At 38.8% G+C, this 26,358-nt stretch overlaps 1 protein-coding gene across 5 annotated transcripts in view; it reads right to left on the minus strand.

The window, feature by feature from the left end:
* ABCB4 (ATP binding cassette subfamily B member 4) overlaps nt 1–22,907 on the minus strand; it is a 71,785-nt gene extending 48,878 nt beyond the window's left edge. For 2 of the 5 annotated variants that reach the window (XM_050785263.1, XM_050785262.1), the window contains exons 1-9: nt 22,795–22,907; nt 22,537–22,622; nt 19,756–19,810; nt 16,431–16,581; nt 8,255–8,312; nt 6,644–6,835; nt 5,328–5,499; nt 3,660–3,784; nt 698–869 (exon numbers count right to left, since the gene is read on the minus strand). In XM_050785263.1, coding sequence (XP_050641220.1) covers nt 698–869; nt 3,660–3,784; nt 5,328–5,499; nt 6,644–6,835; nt 8,255–8,312; nt 16,431–16,581; nt 19,756–19,810; nt 22,537–22,622; nt 22,795–22,899 — 1,116 coding nt within the window. In that variant the 5' untranslated portion in view covers nt 22,900–22,907. Of the gene's footprint in view, nt 1–697; nt 870–2,321; nt 2,343–3,659; nt 3,785–5,327; nt 5,500–6,643; nt 6,836–8,254; nt 8,313–16,430; nt 18,878–19,755; nt 19,811–22,536; nt 22,623–22,794 lie in introns of those variants that run through there. The other 3 variants (XM_050785264.1, XM_050785265.1, XM_050785266.1) reach the window with 3 other exon arrangements.
* Nucleotides 22,908–26,358: the final 3,451 nt, after the last annotated feature.

Genomic DNA, 26,358 nt, shown 5'->3' on the forward strand with positions numbered 1-26,358 from the left:
AAAATAATGGTAGTTCACAAATGTGGTTACAAAAAGGTATACATAGTATGATCCCAGTTTTGAAAGAGAATAATATGTATGTATGTATATATATAATGACCTGGAAGATATATGCCAAAAATTATCATCAAGAGAATATAAATTATTAGATTGTAAGTAATTTTAATTTTAAAAATTCTGTATCCTAATCCTTTGTAAAATTAGTATATATTATTTTAATAATCATAAAATGAAGCTATCTTCATTTTGATAAATAAGAAAAATAAACTAACATAACCTCTCTTCTTGTATTTCAGAGAGCTGATTGTTTTAAGTGCTACAAATGTAAATTCTCTTGTGTAATGACCTATTCTATAATAATGATGCTTACTTTCTTATATAATAAAACTCGGCAGAGGGAGGATGGCTCCCATCCATATTTGTTTATTCACAAATTCATCCCATTTTAATTTCCTTTTATACATTGTATATGTTTCACAAATGGTCTAACCACATGCTATTTTCTTATCCACACTCATAATTATGACTTGTATATTCTAGAAGTCAGCCCTGCCCACTGGACAGCAGAAAGATTCACCAAAAACAAAAACCTATAATCATGCTCATCTTTCACAAAGGAGGGATATCAAAGAGAAGAGAAGGTAGATGGAGAAATAAGATTTTCATATTCTTCATAAATGTTAGGAGAACTACTTACTGTCATTGCATTTCCAATAGTATATTCTTTTGATATGACTAGAGTAGATCCATACCAGAAGGCCAGTGCATATGACGCGTATATTAACAGGAAGGCAATACCCATGGAAATGTTTGCTGAAATAGCTTTTTTAATTCCAATCTCTTTGGCATTTTCTAAATGTTTCTGATACCTACCAGAAAAATGAGAGGGAAAACGTTATAATTAAGAATAACAATCCACAATCTGAGTCACACTCAGCTCCTATATAGTTGGAGGTTTAAGTAACAAAATCAGTCAAGGTAATGAACCCATGGTGAGACCCAGCTCTTTGGGAATTGAACTAATCCAGGATCAGCCAGGCCTAGAACAGATCCAAGCCTTCTCTTTACTGGCCTGGCTCCATTTCCCTTCATCCCTTGCAGGCCAACCAACATTCCTGTGGCTATTCCAGAATTGAGGGCTCATCCTGGGATATGTAAGAGCTTCTCCATCACCTTCACGGCAACATCACAAGTCAGCATTAAGAGGGAATGAGAGAAACCAAGTCAAACCAGAATTGACTGTAAACACTACCGGAACTCATAAACAGTTAGATTCTTAATTCTGGTCAATGTCTTCTCTCTGGAGAAAAGAAAATCCTCCCTCTATTGCCCACTGGGTGAGGGATGAAAATTTTACATGTTGTTGTACATAAACATAGGCTTCTCTCTTTGACTCTTTTAAAAATCAGGGTGACCTTCATCTGTCAAGGTAGGTACAGGTTATAAGGTAGTCACTACTTATGCAATATGAGTTCTTATTCAATTTTCCAGACTTTAATTCATCATATGTAAAATGGATTTAATAATGCCTAATTTGCAAGATAATTGTGAGGTTGATAGATAATTATAGAAAGTAGTACAGTAGCTGGTTCATAGTTAGCAAGCCTGATCATTTCTCTTACTATTATATTAGTATCATTGTGTTCAATTTTTATCTCTTCCTGAGTTTTGCTCATTCTATTACTATCATATCTTTGAATCATAATTCAAATGCATTATTACTGGCTGCTGGCATTTGATATAAAGTTTAAAATATCTAGAATGATTCTGTTAAATTACAATATTTTTTTCATCAAGTTAAATCAAATCTACTTTTCCATGCTAGACCCAGAGGGTATGTAAAATTTAATTTGGGCTCCCTGAAATTTAAAGAAAAATCCAATGGATGATATGCAATGACACTTCACTTCAAGGGGAAAATATTACACAAATTAGGGTATTTCTCTTTGTGACAAAAACAAAAAAAAACAAAAAAACACACAAAAAAACCACAGCAACACCACTTTTAGTGTTGAACCAAATAAAACATGAGAATTCATTAGTTTTTTAAAAAACATACTCTGCCACCAGAAAGTTTGTCTTTTTTTATTGCATAAAGCACCCAGCTCTTCAGGGTGCTTTTCTCTGGTTGGGGACTGCATTCATAGAGCACAGCTGCATCTCTGGGGGTAGCCAGCAGGCCATGGCCAGCACTGTGATTTCTCCTGCATGGCTGAACCTCTAGGCGTGGCAGGAAGACTTGGGTCTGCCCAGTGTGACACACAGCTCCAGTGACAGCAGCGGACACACTGTAATTACCTTCGCTTAGGTGGCTCGCTTACCGGGACTAATGGAGTGGCACAGATTACACTGACATCCAGAGGTCCAACTGAGGGTTAGTGTGGGTCTGTGTGGACTACTGTGTACAGGAAACAGCAGTGAGAGAGAAAAAAGGAAGAGGTTAGAGGACCAGAAACATGTTGGCTTTGAAGAGGGATTAAGGAATAGAAAAGTAGAAAATGAAATGGGGGGAGTAAGGGAAACTTTGTTTTTAATGCTAGAGAATTTCCAGAGAATTTTTATATCCAAGAGTTGTGGGTATCAAGAGTCCCATAGAACAGCCAAAGAAAATGCTTTATATGGAATCATACTTCAACTATAGTAGGGGATAATGTTATTTAAATAAAACCCTAAGTAATTCTTTTCATTTAAGTAGAGCAGAATAGCCTCTTTCATAGGTGTATGCTTATACCCAAACTCATTGAGATATACACATTAAAGATGTATACACAGCTTTTCATATGTCAATCATACCTTGATAATTTTTTCAGAGAAGAGTTTGCAACATGCCCCCAGACACTGGTCAATTTTCCAGGCTTATTCTGGATTATTAAAGTTGAAAGCCAGAGGCCTGGTTGGGAAGCCCTACCTCATTGTCATGGAGGACCCACAAGGCCCTACAAAGAATTCTGGGCCATAACTGGGAAGTCAATCTTTTCTCAGGTTTTTCTCTTCTATATTCCAGTTCATAGTCATTAAGGGAGTAAAAATAAAAAATATTTTGATAAGTATTTTTAATATAATTATTTTCCTTTGTAATCCTACTTGTTTTTTTGGGGGGGAGTGGTTATTTATTTAGTTTTTGTTTTTTTTTTAAATTTTTATATATTTATTTATTTTTTTTGAGACAGAGGCTTACTCTATCATCCAGGCTGGAGTTCAGCTCACTGCACCATTGACATTCTGGGCTCAAGTGATTCTCCTGCCTCAGCCTCCTGAGTAGCTGGGACCACAGGAAAACACCACCACACCCGGCTAATTAAAAAAAAAAGTAGATCCAGGGTCTTACTATGTTGCCCAGGCTGGTCTTGAACTCTTGGACTCCAGCTCTCCTCCTGCCTTGGCTCCCCAAAGGGCTAGCATATTTTGGTTTATGCATTTAAAAACAAGGGAGTCCACTGTATTATCACATAGCCAAAAGAGTCCATGGAGCATAAAATGTTAAGAACCTTGCTTTAGAGTCTGACATTCAACTATAGCCATCAGTAAAGGGTGCTTATAATTTATGGGAGAAGGGTTAATATTAGGAAAGGGAAGGTAATAAACACAAACCACAAAAGAAGAAGCAACGAAATGTAAAAACACATTCTTTAAACCAGTGGCTAAAGAACCTTCCTGACCTTTCCAGCTCTTTGGTCTGGCCCCCGAAAGCTATCACAGTCCTGATGGCCCCCAGAGCCTCTTCTGCCACGGCGCCTGCTTTTGCATAAGCAGCTAGTTCTTTGTCACTAAATGCTGAGAGTATCTGGACAGAAAAGAAACAGTGATCACTTTTGTATAGGGAGAAAAGTTTAAAGGCACTCTGGTCAACTCTTTAACCTACTTTTTCTTCTCAAACCCTCTCCTTTACCAAATATTAAAGTCACATAGCAAATGCCAGTGTTCTAGATCCAATGACTGCGTCCACATCCCTCAAAGGCTATATCTGACCCACCCAGGTGATAGGCTCCTCAAGAGTACTCAGGAAAAAAGAAAATCCACACATAATTCTCTTAATAGCATTCTTGGGAACACTGTCAAGTTCCACATCTACTGTTTTTCTCTGTTAGTTATAAGGTAAAATAAAGGTTTACTGCTTTGAAAGGATTTACCATTCTTTCCTTTATTGTGTCACATTTTTTTCTGAGACAGAGTCCCACTCTGTTGCCCAAGCTGGAATGCAGTGGCACGGTCTTGGCTCACTGCAACCTCCGCCTCCCGTTTTCAAGCAATTCTCCTGCCTCAGCCTCCCGAGTAGCTGGGACTACAAGTGCACACCACCATGCCTGGCTAATTCTTTGTATTTTTAGTAGAGATGGGGTTTCACTGTGTTAGCCAGGATGGTCTCAATCTCCTGACCTCGTGATCCACCCACCTTGGCCTTGTGTCACAATTTTTAATCACTATAAAAACAATACTTCCAGACCTCCTCATGGGCATTCTGCTGAATAATAAGATAGCCAAACAAGACGTTTCAGGAGAAAAGCAAAGGAAAAATAAAAACAAAAGAGATACAAGTAGTTCACTATGTAAATCATCAACCCCAGGATGAGCAAAAATTGCCAGTAAAATTTCTCGACTCTGAAGTGTTGACTGAAGCAGAATACATTTTGTGTATTTTATTGCAAGGCAAAACTGTCAGAGTGCCACTTACCCATAACAGGTAATAATTAAAATAAATAGAACAAATCCAAACTCTATTTAAAATTTTTATGTTCATGCAATAATTTGAGGGTAATGTTATATTTTAAAGTTGCACTTCCTTAACTAAGGGTAACTGAAGTAAGAACTGTGAATTCTTTTATTATTATTATTATTATTATTATTATTATTATTTTGAGATGAAGTCTTACTCTGTCACCCAAGCTGGAGTGAAGTGGCATGATCGTGGCTCACTGCAACCTCCATCTCCTGGGTTCAGCGATTCTCCTGTCTCAGCCTCCCGAGTAGCTGGGATTACAGGCATGCACCACCATGCAAGGCTAGTTTTTCATATTTTTAGTAGAGACAGGGTTTTGCCATGTTGGCCAGGCTGGTCTTGAACTCCTGACCTCGAGTGATCTACCCACCTTGGCCTCCCAAAGTGCTGAGATATAGGAATGAGTCACCACACCCAGGCTGTGACATTTTGAATTATGTTAAAAATTAATTTCCTTACTAAAGCACCATATTAACACCATGTTACTGGATGTAGTTTCAACTGACATTTAATGCAGACCTGCACAGGTACAAGTATGAGACTTCTGCATATTAAAGATAACTGTGTGCAGGGGTTAACACACACAAAAATGGCCAGCTTTCAAACATACCTTTGCCCAAACGGCTGCAGAGAGTCCCAGAATAGGGCTGATGGCCATTATCACAAGGGTGAGCTTCCATCCTTTGATGAATCCCACTATGAATCCTGCAAAAAACGTGGCTACTGCTTGAAAGAACATTCCAACCTTGTCACCAATTCCTTCACTGATTTTGGAGATGTCACTAAAAAAGATCACACCTAAGTGGTTACAGGCAGGAGGTTTCAGTTAGAAAGATGAAGTAGACATCCAACAAACACATAGACAAGTAAAATTTGTTCACTGACTGCAAGTCTCTTTGAGAGTCTTAGCCTCTTGAATAACATCTTCCCCACCTAAACACCACACAAAGGAAGAAATTCAGGATTAATCAATGCTTCTAATAAGTTAGTATCATTAAAGTTGATACTATTAAATGAGTCAATCCTATGAGAGAAGCATTAACATTTTGAGCATATAAATCTATCTGTTTAAAAGCAAGAATTAAGAAGAACATTGCAACAATAATAAATAAGCAACAGTAATAGGGAAGGATTACTGCATTTCTTATTATAGGGAAGTAACAGGGAAAAGATCTTTGCTTCTACCCTTGTCCCTATTCTCATCCCAGTCTATTCTCAACACAGCAGACAGTGTGATCCTTTGAAAATGCAAGTCTGGTCATGTTACTCCTCAGCTCAGAAACTACCAACGGCTGCCATTTCACTGGGTGAAAGCTGAGGTCTTTGTGGTTTACAAGACCCTAAATGTCTTGCTCTTCCCTCTTTTTTTTTTTTTTTTTTTGACTTACTTGCTCAGGATGCCCTTGCCAGGACTCTCAGTCAGGAAAGTTTATCATCTATCTCCCCCTACTGGAATGTAAGCACCAAAAGAACAGAGATCTGTGCTTTGTTCACTGATACATTACGAACACATAGAATGGTACTTAGCACATTAAACACCCTCAAATATTTGTTGAATAAGTGAAGAGTCGACAATTGCTAAAGCAAGTCTCTTTGTAAATTAATTCAATCATCTATTCATTCATTCAACCATCTTTACTAAGAGTCTAGCACCTGTCAGGTCCTGCAGTAGAAAGTTCCATGAGAAATAAACAAGTATAAGATGTGAGCTCAGTCCTCAAATAAACCTGCTGTGCACCTTGGGGGAAAGCCAACATGCAATGGCCTAGGCTATAGATGCTGCCAGACATGGCTGCCAGATGATCGATTTCTAATACAGGTCAGATGCTCAATCTAGTCACATTTTTCATTTAAAAACTTTCCTTTACAAATTTTCACATAGTAATTAATTTCTGTATGAAAGTGTGACATTAACAATGTACCTACTCTGTTAGCCGCGTATTGAGTTCAGTGGTGTCGTTGATGTCAAACCATCCTATTTCCTGTCGTAGAACAGCATGAAAAAACTTTTGCCTAATTTTCCTGATCTGTCGACCAGCTGCCAAAGTCCAAAATGAAACTTGTATATAGGCAGCAACAAGAACTCCAGCACCCAATCCTGAGTAGTAATATGCATATCTGGAAAAAAAAAAAGAAAGGCTCTATTAAATACCTTTGTTTTTCTTTCCTTTTCTTTTTTCTTTTCTTTTCTTTTCTTTTGAGACTGAGTCTCACTCTGTCACCTAGGCTGGAGTGCAGTGGCACTATCTCAGCTCACTGCAACCTCCGCCTCCTGGATCCAAGTGATTCTCCTGCCTCAGCCTCCCGAGTAGCTGGGATTACAGGCATGCACCACCATGCCCAGCTAATTTTTGTATTTTTAGTGGAGATGGGGTTTCACCATGTTGGCCAGGCTGGTCTCAAACTCCTGACCTCAGGTGATCTGCCCACCTTGGCCTCTCAAAGTGCTGGGATTACAGGCGTGAGCCACTGCCCCCACCCTACCATCCTTTATTCATCTCTTTCAGGAGAAATTTTCAGAACTGGAAATTAATCAATTTACTAAACTGATAACAAAAACTGTATACATTATAACAAACAGACATTACATTTTTTTCTTTTCTTAAATTATAAAATGATGAGCTCCATGATGGCAAATCTGTTTATTTGAACTGTTAGCCAAAGAAAATGGATAAATTTTTGTTGTTAACTGTAAAAAAGTTAATGATTTGTTTTTAACTGATATTGATAATTTGTGATACAATTTAACTCCTCTTTCATAATTATATTCTAGACTTGTATATCTTATTGTACTGAAAAGTTCACTACTGTTTACATATTGCATATATACTAATAAGCAGATTGAACATGTGAAATCATCCTTTCCATACTGGTTTTTCCATATTCTTTATACAAAGGACCAAAAACTCTGTTCCTATTTGTCAGAATTTGAAATATTTTTTAAAAATGACATGGTAAAATGTCATGAATTCAAACTAATTTGGAATGAAGGTTTTACCAAATTAGTAGAAAGTTAGTATTTTAAAAAATAATAAGTACATATCAATACTTTCAAATTTTTATTATCTAAGTTTACAAACTGCTTCCAGATAGACACCTTTCAGGCCTTTCAGTGTACAGACAGCACTTGTTACAATCAGCAACATTGCTATGCAGACATACAAACATCATGCTTACAGGCTTTAGAGATTTCTACTGAGAAACTAGAAGGAGGAGAAAAATGCCATAAATGGCATTATTGGATCAAATGACAAAATTGGAATATTGATGTTATATTAGATAAAAGTATTGAAATTTACTGAAGCTAATGGCTGTACCGTGATTATGTAAGAAAATATCCTTATTCTTAGGAGTCATCCTGCAGTAAAAGGCCATGATGTGTGCATCTTAATTTAAATTAGGATTTGGGGGCAAAAAATGATAACAATAGGTGAATCTGGGTAAAGAGTACATGTTATTTGTATATTCTTATAATTCTATAATTTGAAATTATTTTCAAATGAAACTTTAAAAAAGTACACCATATATATGAGTTACCTAGTCATTTCTTCTTCCAGAATTTTGCCTGGATTTAGCAGCGACAATGAAAAGTTCACTAAATTAAAAAATAAAATAAAACATGTTAAAAGATCAAACTATTATAGTCATTGCCAGGTTTTTAAAAATCTGTTAATTTAAATGTATGAAAGCTAGAAGATGCTGTTGTTAAGGTTCTTTTTAAAAAACACTCTTTTCTTTGCACACTCAAGTGCATTATTTTCACTTTACTCAAGTAAAGAGCCCAAGGGTTTAGGTACTGGACATTAAGGGCCAAGAAAGGGAAGATAAGCCCTCCCAGGTCTTTCCCCCATCCTGGTAGTCTCAGCCTTTAGCAAAGCAGCCTTCTAAGGAGGCATAGAGGAGCCACTGAAGAGACGAGGAAGCCACAAGACACACAGAAGACAGAGAAGGGATTAAGAAATATTTAAAATAGAAAACACAGGATTTAAGAGGCACTTTTTTTTGGTGGCTCAAAGCACTTTATAGGTACTTCAATAAATTTTATTTTTATATCTGTGTGTTTTTTCTTTACACAACTCATATGACATAAGTAAGGGAAAGGCTAAGTTCATCCATCGCAAAGGAGGAAAAACTAGAAAGGGAAGATAACTTGGTTGCTCAAAGGCATGTCAGTGATCACTGGCAATAAATGAATATCCTGCATTCTACCTCTTGTTTACCAGCACTGCTGTATTCTAGTATTTTTGAAGCAGCGTTAATTGGAAAGAAATCTATTATCTATTAATTTGAGCTAATTTGATAAAATGTCAATGTATCTTTCCTGATTTTCATGTTTTAATAATAGTTGATGTTTATTGAGCGTTTATTAAATACCAGGCACTGTTCTGAATATTTTAAGTGTGTAAATTCATTGAATTATCTTATGAGGTGAGACTATTTTACAAACCCCATTTTATAAAAGAGGAAATGGAGGCACAGATAAATAAAGTAACCTACTTAATGTCATACAGCTAGTAAGTGGCAGAGCTGAAAGTCAGCCCAGGCAATTTGGCCTATGCTCGTAACACTATACTGTACTGATTTATTCATGTGATAATGACTTATTTTTACTTTTTAGAAAACACAAATGAAAAAATAAGAAACAGCTGACATCTACTGCATTCACAAAATAATAGGATAAAATATCACCACAGCATTGTTGAGAAAATACATCAGGGTACATATTTCTCATTTTCCATGGTCCTAGGAGAGAAATTGGTCTCTTTGTTCCTTTGCCATGTGTAAATTGCCCAGGGGTCATGTTTTCATGGTGCTGTGTATCCTCCTTATCTTTTTCCAAAGAAAGATAAGGTTGAAATTTATTTAAAACTCAAACTACTGTCAGGATAAATTACCAGGCATCTGGCCCCAACTGCAGCATAATCTTTAAAACTCCCAGGATTATAAATTCTACTGATGTTCACAGTGAAATTTCTGATTATGAATCTAGCTCTTTATAAGCTATCAGAACCTTGAAGATTCATGCCCTATTTTACTTTTCATCTTATCAGTTCATTTTTGTGTGTTCATTTCCATCCTGAAGTTTTAAATAGAGCATATTATAATAGTGTTTGGAACTAGAGGCAGACAAGTTATTCTAAAGCTGTGGCATTTGTAAAACTCGTTGTGGTTTTTCATTTCCCTGAACTGAAAAATTGAGTGAAATCTGAAATAAGTTTTTCCTCTCTTTCAACACCTACCTCAAACTTTTAAATTCTCTCAATAAAGATACTGATATGGTTTGGATGTTTGTTCCCACCGAATCTCACATTTCATCCTCAGTGTTGGAGGTGGGGCCTGATGGGACATGTTTCGGTCAACAGGACAGATCCCACATGAATGGCTTGGTGCCCTCCCTGAGATAATGAGCGAGTTCTCACTCAGTTCATGTGACAGCTAGTCGTTAAAAAGAGCCTGGCCTCTCCCTCCTGCTCCCTCTCTCTCCATATGACACATCTGCTCCCCATTCACCTTCCCTCATTGAGTAAAAGCTTCCTGAGGCTTCGCCAGAAGCTCCAAACAGATGTGGGTACCATACTTTCACAGCCTGCCAAACCATGAGCCAAAAAACCACATTTTCTTTATAAATTACCCAGTCTCAGATATTCCTTCATAGCAACACAAAATGGACTAACACACATATCAACTCAAATTGACTCTCCCTCCTAGGAAAGAATCTATGAGCATTCCAGATTGGACCCGCTCCTTTCTCAGAGTCCTAAGAATGGAAATCTAGTGCTGGGTTAGTAACCTGAGGAGCCCCAGAATCCCCGGGGGAAACTCAGACTTTTTGTTGCCTGGGACAAAGGTGAACTAAATGTATGTTGGTGTGTCGCCTGGAGAGTCACAGCATGCTAGATCTGAAAAGAGCCTAGTCCTGGTCTTGTCAGATGCTACCTATTCTGCTTCAGTCTCATAAACGATATCTACATGGTCATTTGGCTTGGTGGTTCTTAATGCTGTCTGTGCATTAGAATTACATGGAGAGCTTAAGAATTACAGATGCCCAGGCTCCACTCAAGCCCAATGCAGCCAGAATCTCTGGTTGAGTCCAAAGCATCACATTTTTTAAAAGTGCCTCCTGCCAGGCCCAGTGGCTCACACCTGTAATTACAGCAGTTTGGGAGGCTGAGGTGGGAGGATCACTTGAGGCCAGGAGTTTGAGACCAGCCTGGGCAACGTGGTGAAACCCACCTCTACAAAAAGTTGGCCGGGCATGGTGGCAGGTGCCTGTAGTCCCAGCTACTCAGGTGGCTGAGGGAGGAGGATTACTTGAGCCCAGGAGTTCAAGGCTGGAGTGAGTTATGATAACTTCACTGCACTCTAGCCTGGGCAACAGAGCAAGACCCTGTCTCAAAAAAGAAAAAGTGTCCTGGTTGATTCTAATATGCCAGGATGTAAAACTTACACCCCAGTCCCATGGTAAGGAACTGGGGAAGTCCTGAAGCTACCTATTCATTTTAGAGAATACCTATATAACCTGTACATGTTATAAATGAAGAAACAGAGTAGGTTGTTTCATTTCCAAGTTCTTATAATTAGTTTCTCCCAATATTTATTGATCATTTACTATGTTCCAGACACTTTACACAAATCATCTCATAAATTCTATCAGTAAATTTATGCTTACCTTTCAAAGGTGAGAACAGTAAGGATTATAGAGGTTAAGAGACTTGCCCATGGTCACACAGCTCATGGGTGAAGGGTCTGAATAAGCAGTGTATACATTAAGGATTAGATAGGGAAACATAGTCTTCATTTTCACTTTTGAGTCTCAAAGTAAGTCAGTGTCCGCCTTTCCTGAATCTGCCCAAGACTTCCTTTTCTTCGAAGGGGAAGAAGGAGAGGTTTCCATCACCTCAAGCATCTCTCCTTTCTTTGTGTTACAAACAATCCAATTACATGCTTTTAGTTATTTTTAAATGTTGCCTAGGACTTCTTTTACCACATAGAATTATTCATCTCAAAATAAAGAGCTGGTGTTTGTTCAGGCACCCTAGGCACGATGGACAATTAGTGAAGGTGCCTTGGGGCTCAAAATGGCATTTTTTCCCTCAACCAAGAGGCAATGCAAGGACAATCAGGATGCAGCTATTTCCCCCACAGAATTTTCTAGATTATTACAGTCACAGAGACAGCATAAAAGATATCAAGTCCTTGACACTCTGCAGAAAAACTGTTTTCTCCAACTCTGTCCTTAATGTTTTGGATACAGAATGTTGTGTGCATAGTTTCTGCACAACTGACTCATTGTGAGGGAACAACCCTGTCATGGAGTAGCTTTATTCTGTTGACAAGGACGGGCTTTGCTCACAATAAGTCATTGTCAGACCCTCTTGTAACATAAACCTTTTTTTCTTCTAACATGCCCTTCTCATTTGACTCCTATTAAGTCTGGTTGTCCAAGCATCCAACAATTCTAAAGAATAGACTAAGTAAACATCTCTATGAGATAAGCTGGAACCTCAGCTAAGTACTCACTCTATCTGTTCCCAATCCCCATGATTTTTGCTAAACTCTACAACTCTCAACACATCAATAAGCAGTCTGGATTTAGAGTAAGTATCCTTTAAAGATTTCATTGTCTTCAAAGAGGTATGAGAATATTATTTTTACAAACGACCAAAGAGTGGATGTTGGAAATTCATAACATTTGAGGAACTTTCCAATCTAAATCCATCCAGTAAGCCTAACGAGAAACATGGCTACAGGGTACCAAGTGTCATAACAGGAGTGTTTATAATTCAGAGGCTACCAAAACAAAGTTGGCAACTCTCATGAGTTTATCTCTGCATCAACCACAGGTCTGTAAGTGACTTGCTTGTGCCATTCCCCAGAGAGACCTTGAATTTGGCACCTCTCTGCCATGTCCAGCTACAAAGCCATTCAGTTTCATATTAGGCACAAGTTAAAAGAGAAAAAAAAAAAAAACAAACAAGAAAAGTTCTCCAAGTAAGAAAGTTGGGAATTATTCTGGTATTAGTAAAAACAAAAACAGAACTAATAAAGTTGGTCCAAAAGAGAAATGATCTGTGATAAGTGAACTGCATTGCTTTAATCTGACTTTAAAAATTTTAATTGTGATATGTTACATAAAATTTACCATCTTAACTATTTTTAAGTGTACAGTTCAGTACTGTTAAGTATATTCACACTGTTGTCCAGCCAACCTCCAGAACTTTTTCATCTCGCAAAAGTGAAACTCTATACCCATTAAACAACAGCTCCCTACTGTCCCTCCCCACAACCCCTACTAACCACCATTCCACTTGCGTTCCTATGAATTTTACTCTAGATACCTCATAAAAGTAGAATCAAACAGTATTTATCTTTTTTTTGAGTGGCTTATTTCATTTAGCATCATGTCCTCAAGGTTCATCTATGACGTAGCATGTGTCAGAAGTTATTTCCCTTCAAAAACCTGAATGATATTCCATTGTATGTATCTACCATATTTTATTTTTCCATTCATCTGTTAATCTGATATTTTTAACCACGTGTAGAAGCCATTTTTTTAAAAAAAAATTACTTTAAATTTATTTTTTCTTGGTAAAGGTGTATATGTCAACAGTTACAAGTGAGAATACAGGGAGACATCACAGCCACCCATTTTCAAAGCCACTCACTTTCTCTCCCTAGAAGTAATCACCAGTTTCTCTATATTATTTCACAGATATTTTATGGACATACAAGTGCTTCACTGGAAGGCTAATGTGAGTCACCAAGAGATAATATCTGCAACACTTGAAAAGAGGTGCTAGACCATACATGAACAGATAAAGTTGGGTCTTATTCCACAAAAATATTCTATTGGTGCTCTAATAAATGGTGCTTTATGGTTTGAAAATCAGGAAATGTGAAACTCAAAGATAATTTCAAAGTAGGGGCAGTGGAAATATGATGCTGACAATTCAGGGGCTGGAGAAGCGTCTTTGTAGTTTCTTTGATTTTTTTTTTCCAGATGAAATAAGATGGAAATCAAAGACAGCTGGTGTAAGTTCCTGTGGTGTCATTGTCCTGCTACTAAAGGGATAAGTGAGAAACCCAGCTCCCCATCTGGCAGGTCAGACCACTTAATAGACCCTTGAACATTAATGTGCATAAATGCATCTCTGATTCACTGTGGGGAAGGAAAGGTCTTGCTAAAATACCATTGCTAATTCAGTGGGTCCAGGATGTGGCCTGGGAGTCTGCATTTCTTTCTTCTTTTTAAAATAATTTCAATTTTTATTTTAGATTCAGGGAGTATATGTGCAGGTCTGTTACATGGGCATATTGTGTGATGCTGAGGTTTGGGATATGAATGATCCCGTCACCCAGGTAGTAAGCATAGTACCTAGTGTTTGGTTTTTCAACCCTTGCTGCCCTCCCTCCCCTCTCTAGTAGATCTCAGTGTCTATTGTTCTCATCTTTATGTCCATGTGTACCCAATACTTAGCTCCCACTTATAAGTGAGAATATGCAGTATTTGGTTTTCTGTTATTGTGTTAATTTGCTTAGGATAATTGCCTCCAGCTGTATTCATGTTGCTGAAAAGGACACAATTTTGTTTTTGTTTTTGTTTTTGTTTTTTTTTAGACAAGGTCCTGCACTGTCGCCCAGGCTGGAGTGCAGTGGCACGATCTTGGCTCACTACAACCTCCACTTCCTGGGTTCAAGCAATTCTCCTGCCTCAGCTTCCTGAGTAGCTCGTGATTTTGTATTTTTTATAGATGTGTAGTATTCCATGAGAAATAGATTTTTAACTGAGGTGTCTTAATATGGGCATCATCCTGCTCTATATGTATATAAAATTAGTATGTTGTAGATCTATAGATTTTCTAGGAAAACAAATAGACAATAGAAAATTCCTACTCTCCCATTTCTTTAAAGATTTTTTTTTTTTTCTTGAGACAGCGTTTTGCTCTTGTTGCCCAGGCTGGGGTGCAATGGCGCAATCTTGGCCCACCACCACCTCTGCCCCCTGGGTTCAAGCGGTTCTCCTGCCTCAGCTTCCAGAGTAGCTGGGACTACAGGCATGAGACACTATGCCTGGCTACTTTTGTATTTTTAGTAGAGATGGGGTTTCTCCACATTGGTCAGGCTGGTCTTGAACTCCCAAACTCAGGTGATCCGCCACCTCGGTCTCCCAAAGGCATGAACCACTGTGCCCGGCCTCTTTAAAGACTTTTTAAACTATCTGTCCTATCACAACTTCATAGTGTTTATGTTAAACTTTTGGTCACTAGTCACAAATAAGCAATCCATTTAAAACTTTCCCAAGCACTTTTTTTCCTAATCATCTATATTGACCCTATAATATATATGACAATGAGCATGGTTTGGATGGCAGAATGACCTGTGTTTGAATTCTGTCCTAACATCCACCAGCAGTGTAACTATGGACAAGTTATTTGCCCTCTCCAAGCCTTGGTTTTAACATCTATCACAGAAGATAACATTACCTACTGTGTAGTATTTTTCTTGTGAGGGTAAAGTGGAATAATGTATGTAAAGTGCTCAGCATAGGACCTAGCACATAGTAAGCACAATGAAAAATCACCATTTCTGTTATTTTTATTATGAAGAGGTATTTTTTCAGAGACAATATTACTTGAGAATAAATAAACAAACTTTTTATAGGAGTTTGCTTTAAATATTCAAAGGATGCTTTTATCAGATTTTTAAAAGGCATTAATATTTATGAATATCTATGTAAACATATTCTGTTGTATTAATTAAGCAATCCTATTCTCTTAGGAACTTACACGTAAGGCCTACAATAGTAACTAAATATGTAGTTTTCAGTCAGTGAACATTGTAAATTCTCATTCAATGCTGTCTAAATGATAATTTGTCTTAGATATCTTTGCTAAGAAAGCTGCCTTTCCTTTACCAGTGTTTTGAAAATATTCTACCATCTGTGCAACAGTAAAGTTTCACTCAGTCTTCTCCAGCCCAGTGCCCAAAGGTCTGTTAGAGAAAAGAGGCTTCAGGCTTGGTAGAAAGCATGAAAATCTTCATTTCTATGTTGAATTTGGTTACTATGAAAATAAGTATGTCTATTGGAACCCCACTCTAATGCTATTGTCAGGGCCTCTCTTATTGATAACATTAACTTATGGGACTCTTTTGGCTCTTCAGTAATTATAGTCCTTTGGGTGAATTCCAAGGGACATTTTGAATCCATTCACTCTTTAGTGAAGTGCCATCTCAAGTTCCAGTCAATCTGGTTGATCCAAAATTAGAGACAGAAATGGGTATAATTTTTTTAAGGTGAAGGGGAGAGAAGAAAAGAAAACCCAGAAACAGATCTGCAAGCTAAATACAGCTCAGAAGTACTGCCATGTTTAACTGATGTGTTTTGAAACTCATCAGCAATTACTAATAGGATGGATACTGCATAGATATACACTCATTACATTTCCACTGTTCTCAAGTAGAGTGACTTCTTTACTTTATTTAGAAGCTTCACCTGTATTAAAAGTCAAACAAAAACACATGTATTTCTTTAAATTTAAATGAGTATTTGAACAATTTTCTGAGAATTTTACAACTCCTTCTATGATATCTGGAGTCATCCAGATATCCAAATCATTAAGTAAGATGGTAATGAATAGCAAAATCAACTTCCAAATGTTTACCCAGTTAAAGAAATGCTATGGATTTTTTTAAAAGGTAAAGAAATGCTTACCTGGAAAGGAGAAGTTTCCTGCAGTATCAACAAATTTGTCAGTCATCTCTCCAAACACTATCATCATGAGGGGGAGACCTGATCCGTGAGCTATGGCCATGATGGTACCAAGCGACATAAACAATTTATCCTGCCAATCAGAGTATCGAAACTAAAAAAAGGAAATAAAATAATACTTAGCTGTGGAATGGAATTTCTCCTCTTCCCTAATTATATGTTCTTTGGATTTTTATTTAAAGTCAGTACTTTTTTAAGAGTTGCAAATGAATGTCTTAGAAAAGGAGGTCTTCAAATCATTAACGCCTTAATTTCATGATTCTGTTTATTTTGTGTTCTGTGAAGAAATCAATCTAATTATGGTTAATCAGTATCTGATTTGAATAAATAATTGCAATACAATCAGAAGGGATAAAGGTTTAAGAAATATTATTTGATCTCCCAGAGCTCCTGCAGTAATAAAGAATGGCTAGGAAAAGACATTAAGTTTAAACACACACACACACAGACACACACACACACACAGACACACACACACATACACACCACCTCCTTTAAAAAAGCATTCAGAATATTTCAGAGGGAGAATTTAAAATAGGGGAAAATAGATGCTCTGAGTTTTGACATAAGATCCCTTTAAAAGGTTTAACTTAGCTTTAAAAAGGCAACTCAGTAGTGAAGCACAACAAACATTACAGTGTGTCTATATGTGCACCTTAGGGAAGTCTTGCTCATAGAGATCCTTGTGTAGAACCTTTTGTAAAAATTTATTTGTCACCAGTATCACCTGCCAAATATGCAGAACCTTGAAGGTAAGAGGGAGTTCCCTGGAGAAGAATCGGCGAGTGTAGAAGAAGTAGGAAGAATTAGGCTTATAACAAGAAGGTAACTAGAAACTAGATGGAATGCTTAAGTAACCCCTAGCAGTGGAATTCCTGAAGGGCACAGTACAAAGTGTGGGAGAGGAAGTTAGAGAGAGATAGAAGGCCTATGCTGGTGAGCCACACCAAGAATCTTGGACACAGTACTACCTACAGAGGGGAAGGGTGATACCAGTTGTCACAGTGAAGTGCACAACCCCCAAGAACTAACCAGCAGATCAGTGTCCTAACACTTCAAAGGACTTTGTTACTGTCTTATTAGTCCTCTTCCATTTGTCACCTTTTCTTTCTGTTTTTGATTGACCCATTTACGGTACTCTTTCTCTTTGTTCTTCTTTCCTCCTTTGCCTTCTAGACTACATTTTCCTCCTCTTATGTTTCCATTTCTATAGTTTCCTGTCTTGTTTTTTGTTTCTCTCCTCTCTTTTAAAATGCTTTACTCTGCCCATTCCCCCCTCCCCAGCCCCTTTTGGGGACAAGGAACAGTTATTGGGAGAGTGGGTGATGAGTCAGGTTTGGCACAGTGGAGCCTTTGAGGGCTGAAGCTAGGTCAAACTGCATCAATAACCCGGGCGAGGCTGAGGTTAGAGGCACATGGTGGAAAGTGGGTATGTGTGTAACCATTCTCAAAGAGTTCCAGGAGTTCAGGCAAGGTTTCAGGGACGGGGCAAACTCCATCATCAAACACGCAGGGCAAGCAAGGGAACTGAAAGAGACAAAGGGTCAGAAGCCAGGCAGAACTTGTATAAAACAATGGGAGCAGGTAAAATCAAGAGCCAATGGAGCTGGGTCCCTAAAATTGCCACAAAGGGACCAGTGTCCCAAAGGTTCATTTTTAATGGTTCCGGGAAAAGGAAAACAGAACACTTGGGTCTGTCAGCTACAGTTAAAAGCACAGGGTCAGGTTGTTAACATTAAAAAGCATTTTAAATGTTTTCATATTAACTGAATACAATTTTACAGCCTCTAAGCATAAATGTAAAATGAAGTGAATTTCACAGCAACATCCTAAGTAAACCTAGGTTTGTTTTCAGTGATTTTACACAAAATAATATATTTCTAACTCCTGTTAGAGCACAACTTTATCCTCAACAAAAAATATCTATTAAGATATCGATTAAGAGGTGAAAATAAAGATTAAATTTAAATTTAACTTAAGCTAAAACTTTTAAATTCAAATGAAAATTTCTGTTTCTACATTAAGGTTTATAGGATTTTATTTTCTGTAGGAGGCAGATTTAAAACCTATGCATTAAAACCAGCTTTCATTTGATAAACAATTTATTCTCCGAAGCAGTAATTTTTTTAATTGCCCTTACTGAGCCTTTTTAAACAAACAAATAAAAAAAGAGGAGGGAAGACAATGAATGGGGGCTTCGTGGTTACATGAGAAGTACGCAGCAGAGTTTGAGAGTGTGGAGGTTTTGGTGTCTTTTTATCCATTTAATTACTAAGTTGGATTTCAGCTGACACGACAATTCTAACTTCTTTACTATCAAATTAATGGCTGTCACAGTTTGAAACACATCATATTTACCAAAAATGGGCAAATGCTTTCTTGAGCTGCCTCTGTAAGACATATTTCAAATGAAAACCAGATTAGGAGACTTCTTCGAAAAATATTGTCTTGTCTTGTACCAACAGAAAAGCACCGAAAACTGTTTTAAGCATAATCAGAATCCCTAATAGTTATCCCCTATTTAGTCAATTTTTGGAAGCCAAATGTGAATGTAGATTCCTTAAATTAAAATTTATGTACTTAACGATTACTTTCTTGATATGTAAGCTTATTTAAAGCTAAATTTAGGGTGGGTGTTCGTGAAGCAAATGCAGAAATGCAATTTCCTGAAATTTTGTTTAGTTTGCATTGTGCTACTAACACATTTTCACTTTGCTTGCACACCAGTTAGCTCTGTCCTGTGTCATCGCCAGCCTGTCTCTACTTTTTAAAAAATCATCCATCTTGAGAATGTGGGTCACTGACTATAATAAGCCAAACTTAGCACAGGTGCAGCAAGGACAATTTATTGCTGCCTGCAGACAGTTTTTTTGTTGTTTTTGAGACAGGGCCTCGCTCTGCCACCCAGGCTGGAGTGCAGTGGTGTGATCATAGCTCACTGCAGCCTCAGACTCCTAAGACCCTCCTGCCTCAGCCTCCCAAGTAGCTGGGACTATAGGCTCATGCCATGACATATGGCTATTTTTAAAAGATTTTTATTTTTATTATTTTGTAGAGATGAGATCTCACTATGTTGTCCAGGCTGGTCTCAAACTCTTAGGCTCAAGCAACCCTCCCACCTCAGCCTCCCAAAGAGCTGGGATTACAAGTGTGAGTCAACTCGCCTAGCTGGACAATCTTAAAGTTATTTGCTTTAAAGGTAATTGATTCAATACATCAAATCTGAATAAAAGGTAGGATTATTCACATTTAACATTTCACAGCTTACCAATGTTAATACTCCAATCAATTTCACTTTCTTCGTTTTTTTCCTTTTTTGGTTGCTGTAAAAAATATAATTGCTTGAATTTAAAACTGTTACAAAATGTTTTACAATCAATTGAACATAAATATATTTAGTTACAATATTCAACTATTATAATGTTTTCAAATATAAGAGTGATGTTCACAAAATGTCAAAATTGTTCAGTTCAACAAACACAGCAAGTACAAAAGTAACTGTCCAAGGTACTACAAGGATATATGGATACATAAGAAATGGTAGCCTGCCTTACAGAGCTCACATACACAGGAAAGAAAAGTATGTTAACAGTGTCTGCTAAGTCAATAATTTGTTTTCTAAAACTAAAAAAAAAAAAAAAAAAAAAAAAATCTTGATTTAAAATTAGGAATGTCCATTCTTCTGAAGGATTGTGGAGAGTGGTGTCAGGGAATCTTGTTGGTGATACATTCAAAGTGCATCTAGAATTTAACCACTTATCACTACTTTCATTGCTGTCCCCAGTAGGACAGCCTCCTGCCTAGTCTCTCCACTTCCACCTATGCTGCTTCAGTCTATCTTCAACCAGCAGTCAGAGTAATCATTTCAAAACGCAAGCCATAAATTACTTCTTTGCTCAACAACCTACAATGGCTTTCCTTTTTCTTACAATAAAAGCCAAAATCCTTGCATTAACCTCTGAGGCCCCACATGATCTGTTTGCTTATTTCCTCTCTTACCACACCCCTACTCCCAAACCTGCTTACTCTGCTCCAACCAGCCTGGACTCTCTGCTGTGATGAACTCACCAAACATGTACCCAACTCAGAACTCAGGGTCTTTGTACTGCCAGTTACCTTTTCCAGGAATGCTCTCCCCTTAGATACCCACACAGCTGTTTCCTCTCATTTCTTTCAAGTCTTTGCTCAAATATTACCTTTAAAATAAGATCTACCCTAACCACCCTACTTAAAATTGCTAAGTACTCCCCTTTTGCACTCCTGATCTACTTAACCTCGATTAATGTTTTTTTCCATAGCATTAATTACCTTCTAACATTGGCTGTGGCTTACTTATTTAGTATGTGCATTATTTATGTCTGTCCTCCATACTATAATATAAAATCCATGAGGGAGTGTATGTGTGTATGTGTGTGTGTGATTTTTATATATATGATGATTTTTACATATATATGATACATTTTTCCAGTTAAATGATAAAGTTTTACTCATAAGATGATTCCCAATTATGTAAAGTATTGACTAAAATCACTGGACAAACATCTGCCACTAAATACGTTCAAAAGAATGTGCCATGGGCAATAACAACATAAATAGAACAAGAATAAAACTAATTTGATTGAAGCAGGCTTAACTTCTTTTAAATATATTATCTTTGGTCTGCTTTTATAAAAATTAGTTTCATTACATTTTATTTCGTAATCTTGTGGTCTTAACTTATTGTTAACTTTCTGTATTTCTCTTTTGAGCTGCTTTCTTCTTCCCAGCAGGAGCTGTGGGCTTCCCCTCTGAGGACTTTCCTGGGTTCTGAAGTGTTACTACACCTTTTGCAGGAATAGCTTCTCTGTACATGCATCAAATGTTAAGCCAGTGCAATACATAAATAGACTTCTTCATGAAAATGCCATCTATTAATAGACTCACAGTCAATCCCTGCCTAAACAGCCAGCTGATGAAAACCATATTTTTCTATTGCGTGTATAAGTACTTCCATTGGAAGTAACACCATCTATCACTTTTTCAATTCTATATGGCAAAACTAAATTTTCTATGAAAAAATACCATGGTACTTAGAAGAAATACAGCAAGGTCACTGCACAAACACGTTAACAGGCTAAAATAATGCTTCAGTTTAAGCATCAGATAGGCATGTTTTCAGTTAGCTAATCAAGCCCCTAGCAGCTTGAGGACAAACTACAGAAACTGATAAATTTGTCCCTCTGGGTGATGACTTGACACAGGTCAATTATTTCTGGGTAGCCTGGCATGAACTCAGAGACCGTAATAGCCTCATAAACTATTTCAGGCTAAAGGCGAAAATGATTCACTATTCCCACAGTGAAAGAGGAAACAAAGACACATGCCATTGACTGGGAACTTCTGCGCCGTTCATAAAGCCTGTGAAGTGAGTTTAACAAGGGCCAGGGGAACCGAGAAAGACGCGAAGGCAAACGAAGCGCTGTTTCCCCCTAGCACTTGAACAAAACTGATTCGGATGTACGGAAGTTCCCCCTCCCCACCGATTCTCCCAGAAAGGAGAAATACAAACAAGCCTGGCGATGAGAGGAGGGGGAGGGGTAAGACAAGGAGGAAGAGACATCACAGGGGATGGGCAGCAGGGGAGGGAGTTTTTGTTTCACTACCCTCGTTCAAAAAGCACAGCCATCAACAGCAGATGTCTGACACCCTATAGGTCTGAACAACCAGGTGATGTATATTAAAGTCATTTGTAAAAGTTTCAAGAGTTACGTAATACAAGGAATGCTACACAACACAGATATTCATTGAATCCCCCTGCACAAAGGGAAGGGAGCACTTTTCAAGGCAGCCTTTTCTTCCTGAATCTGTTCCAAAAGGAGCCTCAGTGACATTCTTTGAGGCCACGTAACACTTTTGCTCCAAGGTCAGAAGGATGCAAGACCTTTCAAAGAAGCCTCCAAAACAAAAGTCTTCAAAGGCATCAACCGATTTTTACAACTTCTTTCCAAGGGTGAACTTGGTCCTGCTGATTCGCGTGTAACGGAAAAGCCAGTGGCTGCTGGGAATGTACCTGCTGACGCCCAGTTCCAAGTCGCCCTCCGCGCTCCTGGGGCTCCGGGCTGTTCCGTTCCTTGCCGCCTCAAGATCCATCTCAGCCTGAGGAGAAACCACAGCCTCAGGTCCAAGTGCACCCGCTCCGGCGCGGGGCGTCCAGCCCCGCGCACTGGTCGAGGCCCCGGGGGCACTGGGTGAAGGTCCCGCCACTCCCGCCCCGTGCCCCGTGTCCCGGGTCTCCCCTCGCGGCCAGGCGCTCCCTGGCCTCTCTCACCTCGGACCTCGCGCGTGTCTGGCAGAACCTCCCGGCGCGCGGACGCTCCAGCAGAGGGGCCTGGACTTTGTTCGCCGCGGCCTCGCCCCCGCCCCCCACGGGCATCCGGCCCCGAGACGCCTCCCGCTGCAGCCAGGGCTAGGGCCCCGGCCGGCAGGAGCAGCTCCCGCCGCCCGCTCAGTCTCTCTCCCCAGGCCAGGCGCGGGCCAGGGGCCCAGCCTGCCGCTCTCGCCGCCGGGGCGCACGGGTGGGGCCGCCGCCCACCCTGGCGACCCGCCAGCCCTAGCCCGGGCGCGCCAGCTGCGGCGGATAAGGCGGAGATCAGCCTGGAGCCTCGGGTGCCGAGAGAGAGCCTCGCCTGATGGACCACCCAAGCCCCTGCAGATGACTGTCACACCCCCTGAGCGCTCAGTTTTCTTTTTAAACCCATAGGGGAGACAGTTTCCGGACGCCCAACAATCACAGAGCGGCCCAGGACCGAGAGAGAGCAGTAGACTCGCCTCTTGCTTCCGCATCCCCAGTTCTGGTCCGGGTGGCACTGAACCCAGTCATCTCCAGGGACGGCGAGAGTCAGCCAGGGCCGGCCGGAACCATCACATTATGCTCCTTAGGGAGGAGGAATGCTGTCGGTGCCCTCTCAGCACTTAGAGACACAGAGCTTTAGGACTACAGGGGTCTTTAGTGATCACCTAATTAAAACCCCGTGTGTTTAACATATGAAGAAACTGATGCCCAGAGAGGTGAAGTCCTGCCTGAGGCTGCATCGGTGGAACTGAAGTCTAGGGGAAGCCTCCTGAATCCCAGTCCAGTGCCCTGGTTCACTGCTCTCATCTAAGACTTCTCTCTGTATTGAATTGTCTCTACTCCTACCACCTATTTGAATATGACTTTCTTATCCTTTCTGATTAATTCCTCCACACTGTTCCCAAAACGGAGTGTCTAAAATGGGCAGCGATAAATTTCATGGCTTTGAAACCAGAGACTTTCAAACTCAGAGTTTCACATCTTATTAACTATGTGACTTTGGACACTGTGCTCATTTCTCTAGGCCTGTTTCCTTATATGTAAAATGAGGATAAAATCATCTCCCTTATCAGGTTATTGTGAGGAATAAATGAGTTGAGGATAAGTGAATTAAGTTCTAGGTAAAAGCACCTAGTACTATGCCTAAAACATAGTAGGTGTTCAACAAATACAACTTTCCTTCCTTCTGATCAGGTAGCAGGATGACCAGTGGGTCCTTGCTCCTGCTATGTACTGTTAACACATTGTTAGCCCAAGGCTTGTGTGAGTTCTCAGAGAACCTTAAAGCAGAGCATGGTATAAGCAGAGATGCTGGGTGGACCCTGGTGTGAATCTCACCTTTCCCATGTACTAGCTGTCTGGCCAGGTTATGTAACTCTTGACTTAGTCATTGAATTTATAAAATAAGGGTGTTAATAAGATTAGGGATACTGTGTGTAAAGTGTCCTGCACACGGGAGGCACCTAATAAATGATGACTATTATTATAGTAAAAGTTCACGTGAGGCCAAGGAAGAAAGACTGGAACAGGAGCCAGCAGCTCCCGCACTCACCCCTCACTTGTGCTATGCCTCTCCATCTTGCTCTGCCTGCCATCTGGAGCTAGGGTGAAACTTGACTTGAAACTGCATACTGGAGTAGAAATGAATTTAGTTGAGTATTTTTCCTTAAAATGTTTTCTGTCCATATCAGTCTACCATGACCATGAGGATTATCTTCTTCAATCAACCCAAATTCCTTCCCTTCACGAGTCTAACAGGTGGTCAGATCATTATTTCAAGATACTCTGAGACTGAAGCAGTTGGAATTGTGTAGTTTGAAAGAAGGCTTGTGGTGACTGGAGGACATTATTAAACTCATTAGCATGTAAGGAGATGACAGTTTCTTCAGTCTCCAATAAAAGAGAATTTGAGAAAGTAAATGCAGATACTTGAAGGAGTAGGAAGGTTCAGAACAAAAACTGAAACAAATAAAAACACTTATGAGGCAATGAGGTGTATTTGCCGGTCTGTCTGAGCCCATTCACAAAGTTGTCCCTGCAAGAAGAGGTCATCAAATGTTTTCTGCATGTGAGGACAGAATTGAGGCCCTACGACAAATGAGTGTTTGTGGGGACAGAGAAGCCATGCCTATATGGCTGTGTTTACTTCTTTACCTGTATTAGAGCCAATTCTAGGAGCTCCTTTTATATTTATTTTATAACAATGCAGTATCACTGATAATTTCATCATTTATTCATCAACTAGAAGTTGAAGACTTACAATATTTAAAGCACTATGATAAGCTGGATTTCTCCATTACACTCAGGCTGTAAGAAATCTTAACTTTCCCTTTACAGTAGAATATTGAGATACTTATGCATTGATGTAAGACTGGAATTAATGCCCTACCACAGTATCTTACTTTTTCTATTTGCCCCATTAGTTCCATCTTTCTTTTTTATCCTCATTTTTGCCTTATTTTAGATCTGTTTAATATTATCATTTAGATTTCCTTTCTATTAGATTATTAAGATGTATTCTTTTATTTTCTGTTTAATAATCGTCTCCTTTCTAGGGATTATGACATGTATCTTTGACTAATCATTGTACTTTTTCCTCTTCCAGGACAATGCAAGGATTTTAGAACTCTTAAATCTCTTTTTTATTCATCCCTAACTTTTACACTGCCATTGTCATGTACTTTAATTTTCTCTGTATATTCATGACTCTTATGGGAATATTTTTTCTTTATGTGTTGATAGTTATTTAGCTTTATCAAGACATTTATTATTTTTTTGCGTTTTGTTTCTTCCTACATCTCAAAGCTACCCTCTTGGATCATTTTCCTTTCACCTAATGAGCACTCTTTCATCTACTGTCTCTCATGTTTTCTTTAGTTTGTGACAAATTTTCTCAGCTTCTTTTTTTCCTGAAAATTTATTTCACTTTTATCTTGAAAAATTATCAGTTATTTATGGGTTTGCCTTACTAAATAAATATCAAAACTCATTATCAAACTATGGTCATTAAGGACATGTGTTTTGGAATGAGATAGACAAAGTAAAACAGAATCAAGATCTTATAATTGATGGAACTAGAATTCAAATCCAGGGAGTATTCTTATCTACTATGACTAGCAGGGAAGTGGAGATGGAGAACATATGTCAGATGTATCAGAGAGTTAAACACAGTCATTCTTTAATGCATCCTTCAGTCCACTGATCTTACCACCTTTTTACTGTTCCTCACCTCCTTCATGTCCTCTCTCCTTTCTTAACTCAGCCTGAAAACACCCACAACCTCTAGCCCTCTCTCTTTACCAGGCTTGCTTAGTAAAACCACAGTCCTGGCTAATTCAAGTTACTGAGCTACTGTGAACCTACACCATGCAGCAGAACATGTCTGAAGACAAATAAAAAGCCATTTGACTCTCCTCACCATGAACTTAAATGGCCCTATAATATATACATAACATACTTATAATGTTTATTATTTATTGCCCACTCTGTGGGATGTAAGACATATGAGGGCAAAGATTTTTAAAAATTCACTGTGTATCC

Source organism: Macaca thibetana, chromosome 3 (assembly GCF_024542745.1).
Source record: "Macaca thibetana thibetana isolate TM-01 chromosome 3, ASM2454274v1, whole genome shotgun sequence".
Lineage (NCBI taxonomy): Eukaryota > Metazoa > Chordata > Mammalia > Primates > Cercopithecidae > Macaca > Macaca thibetana.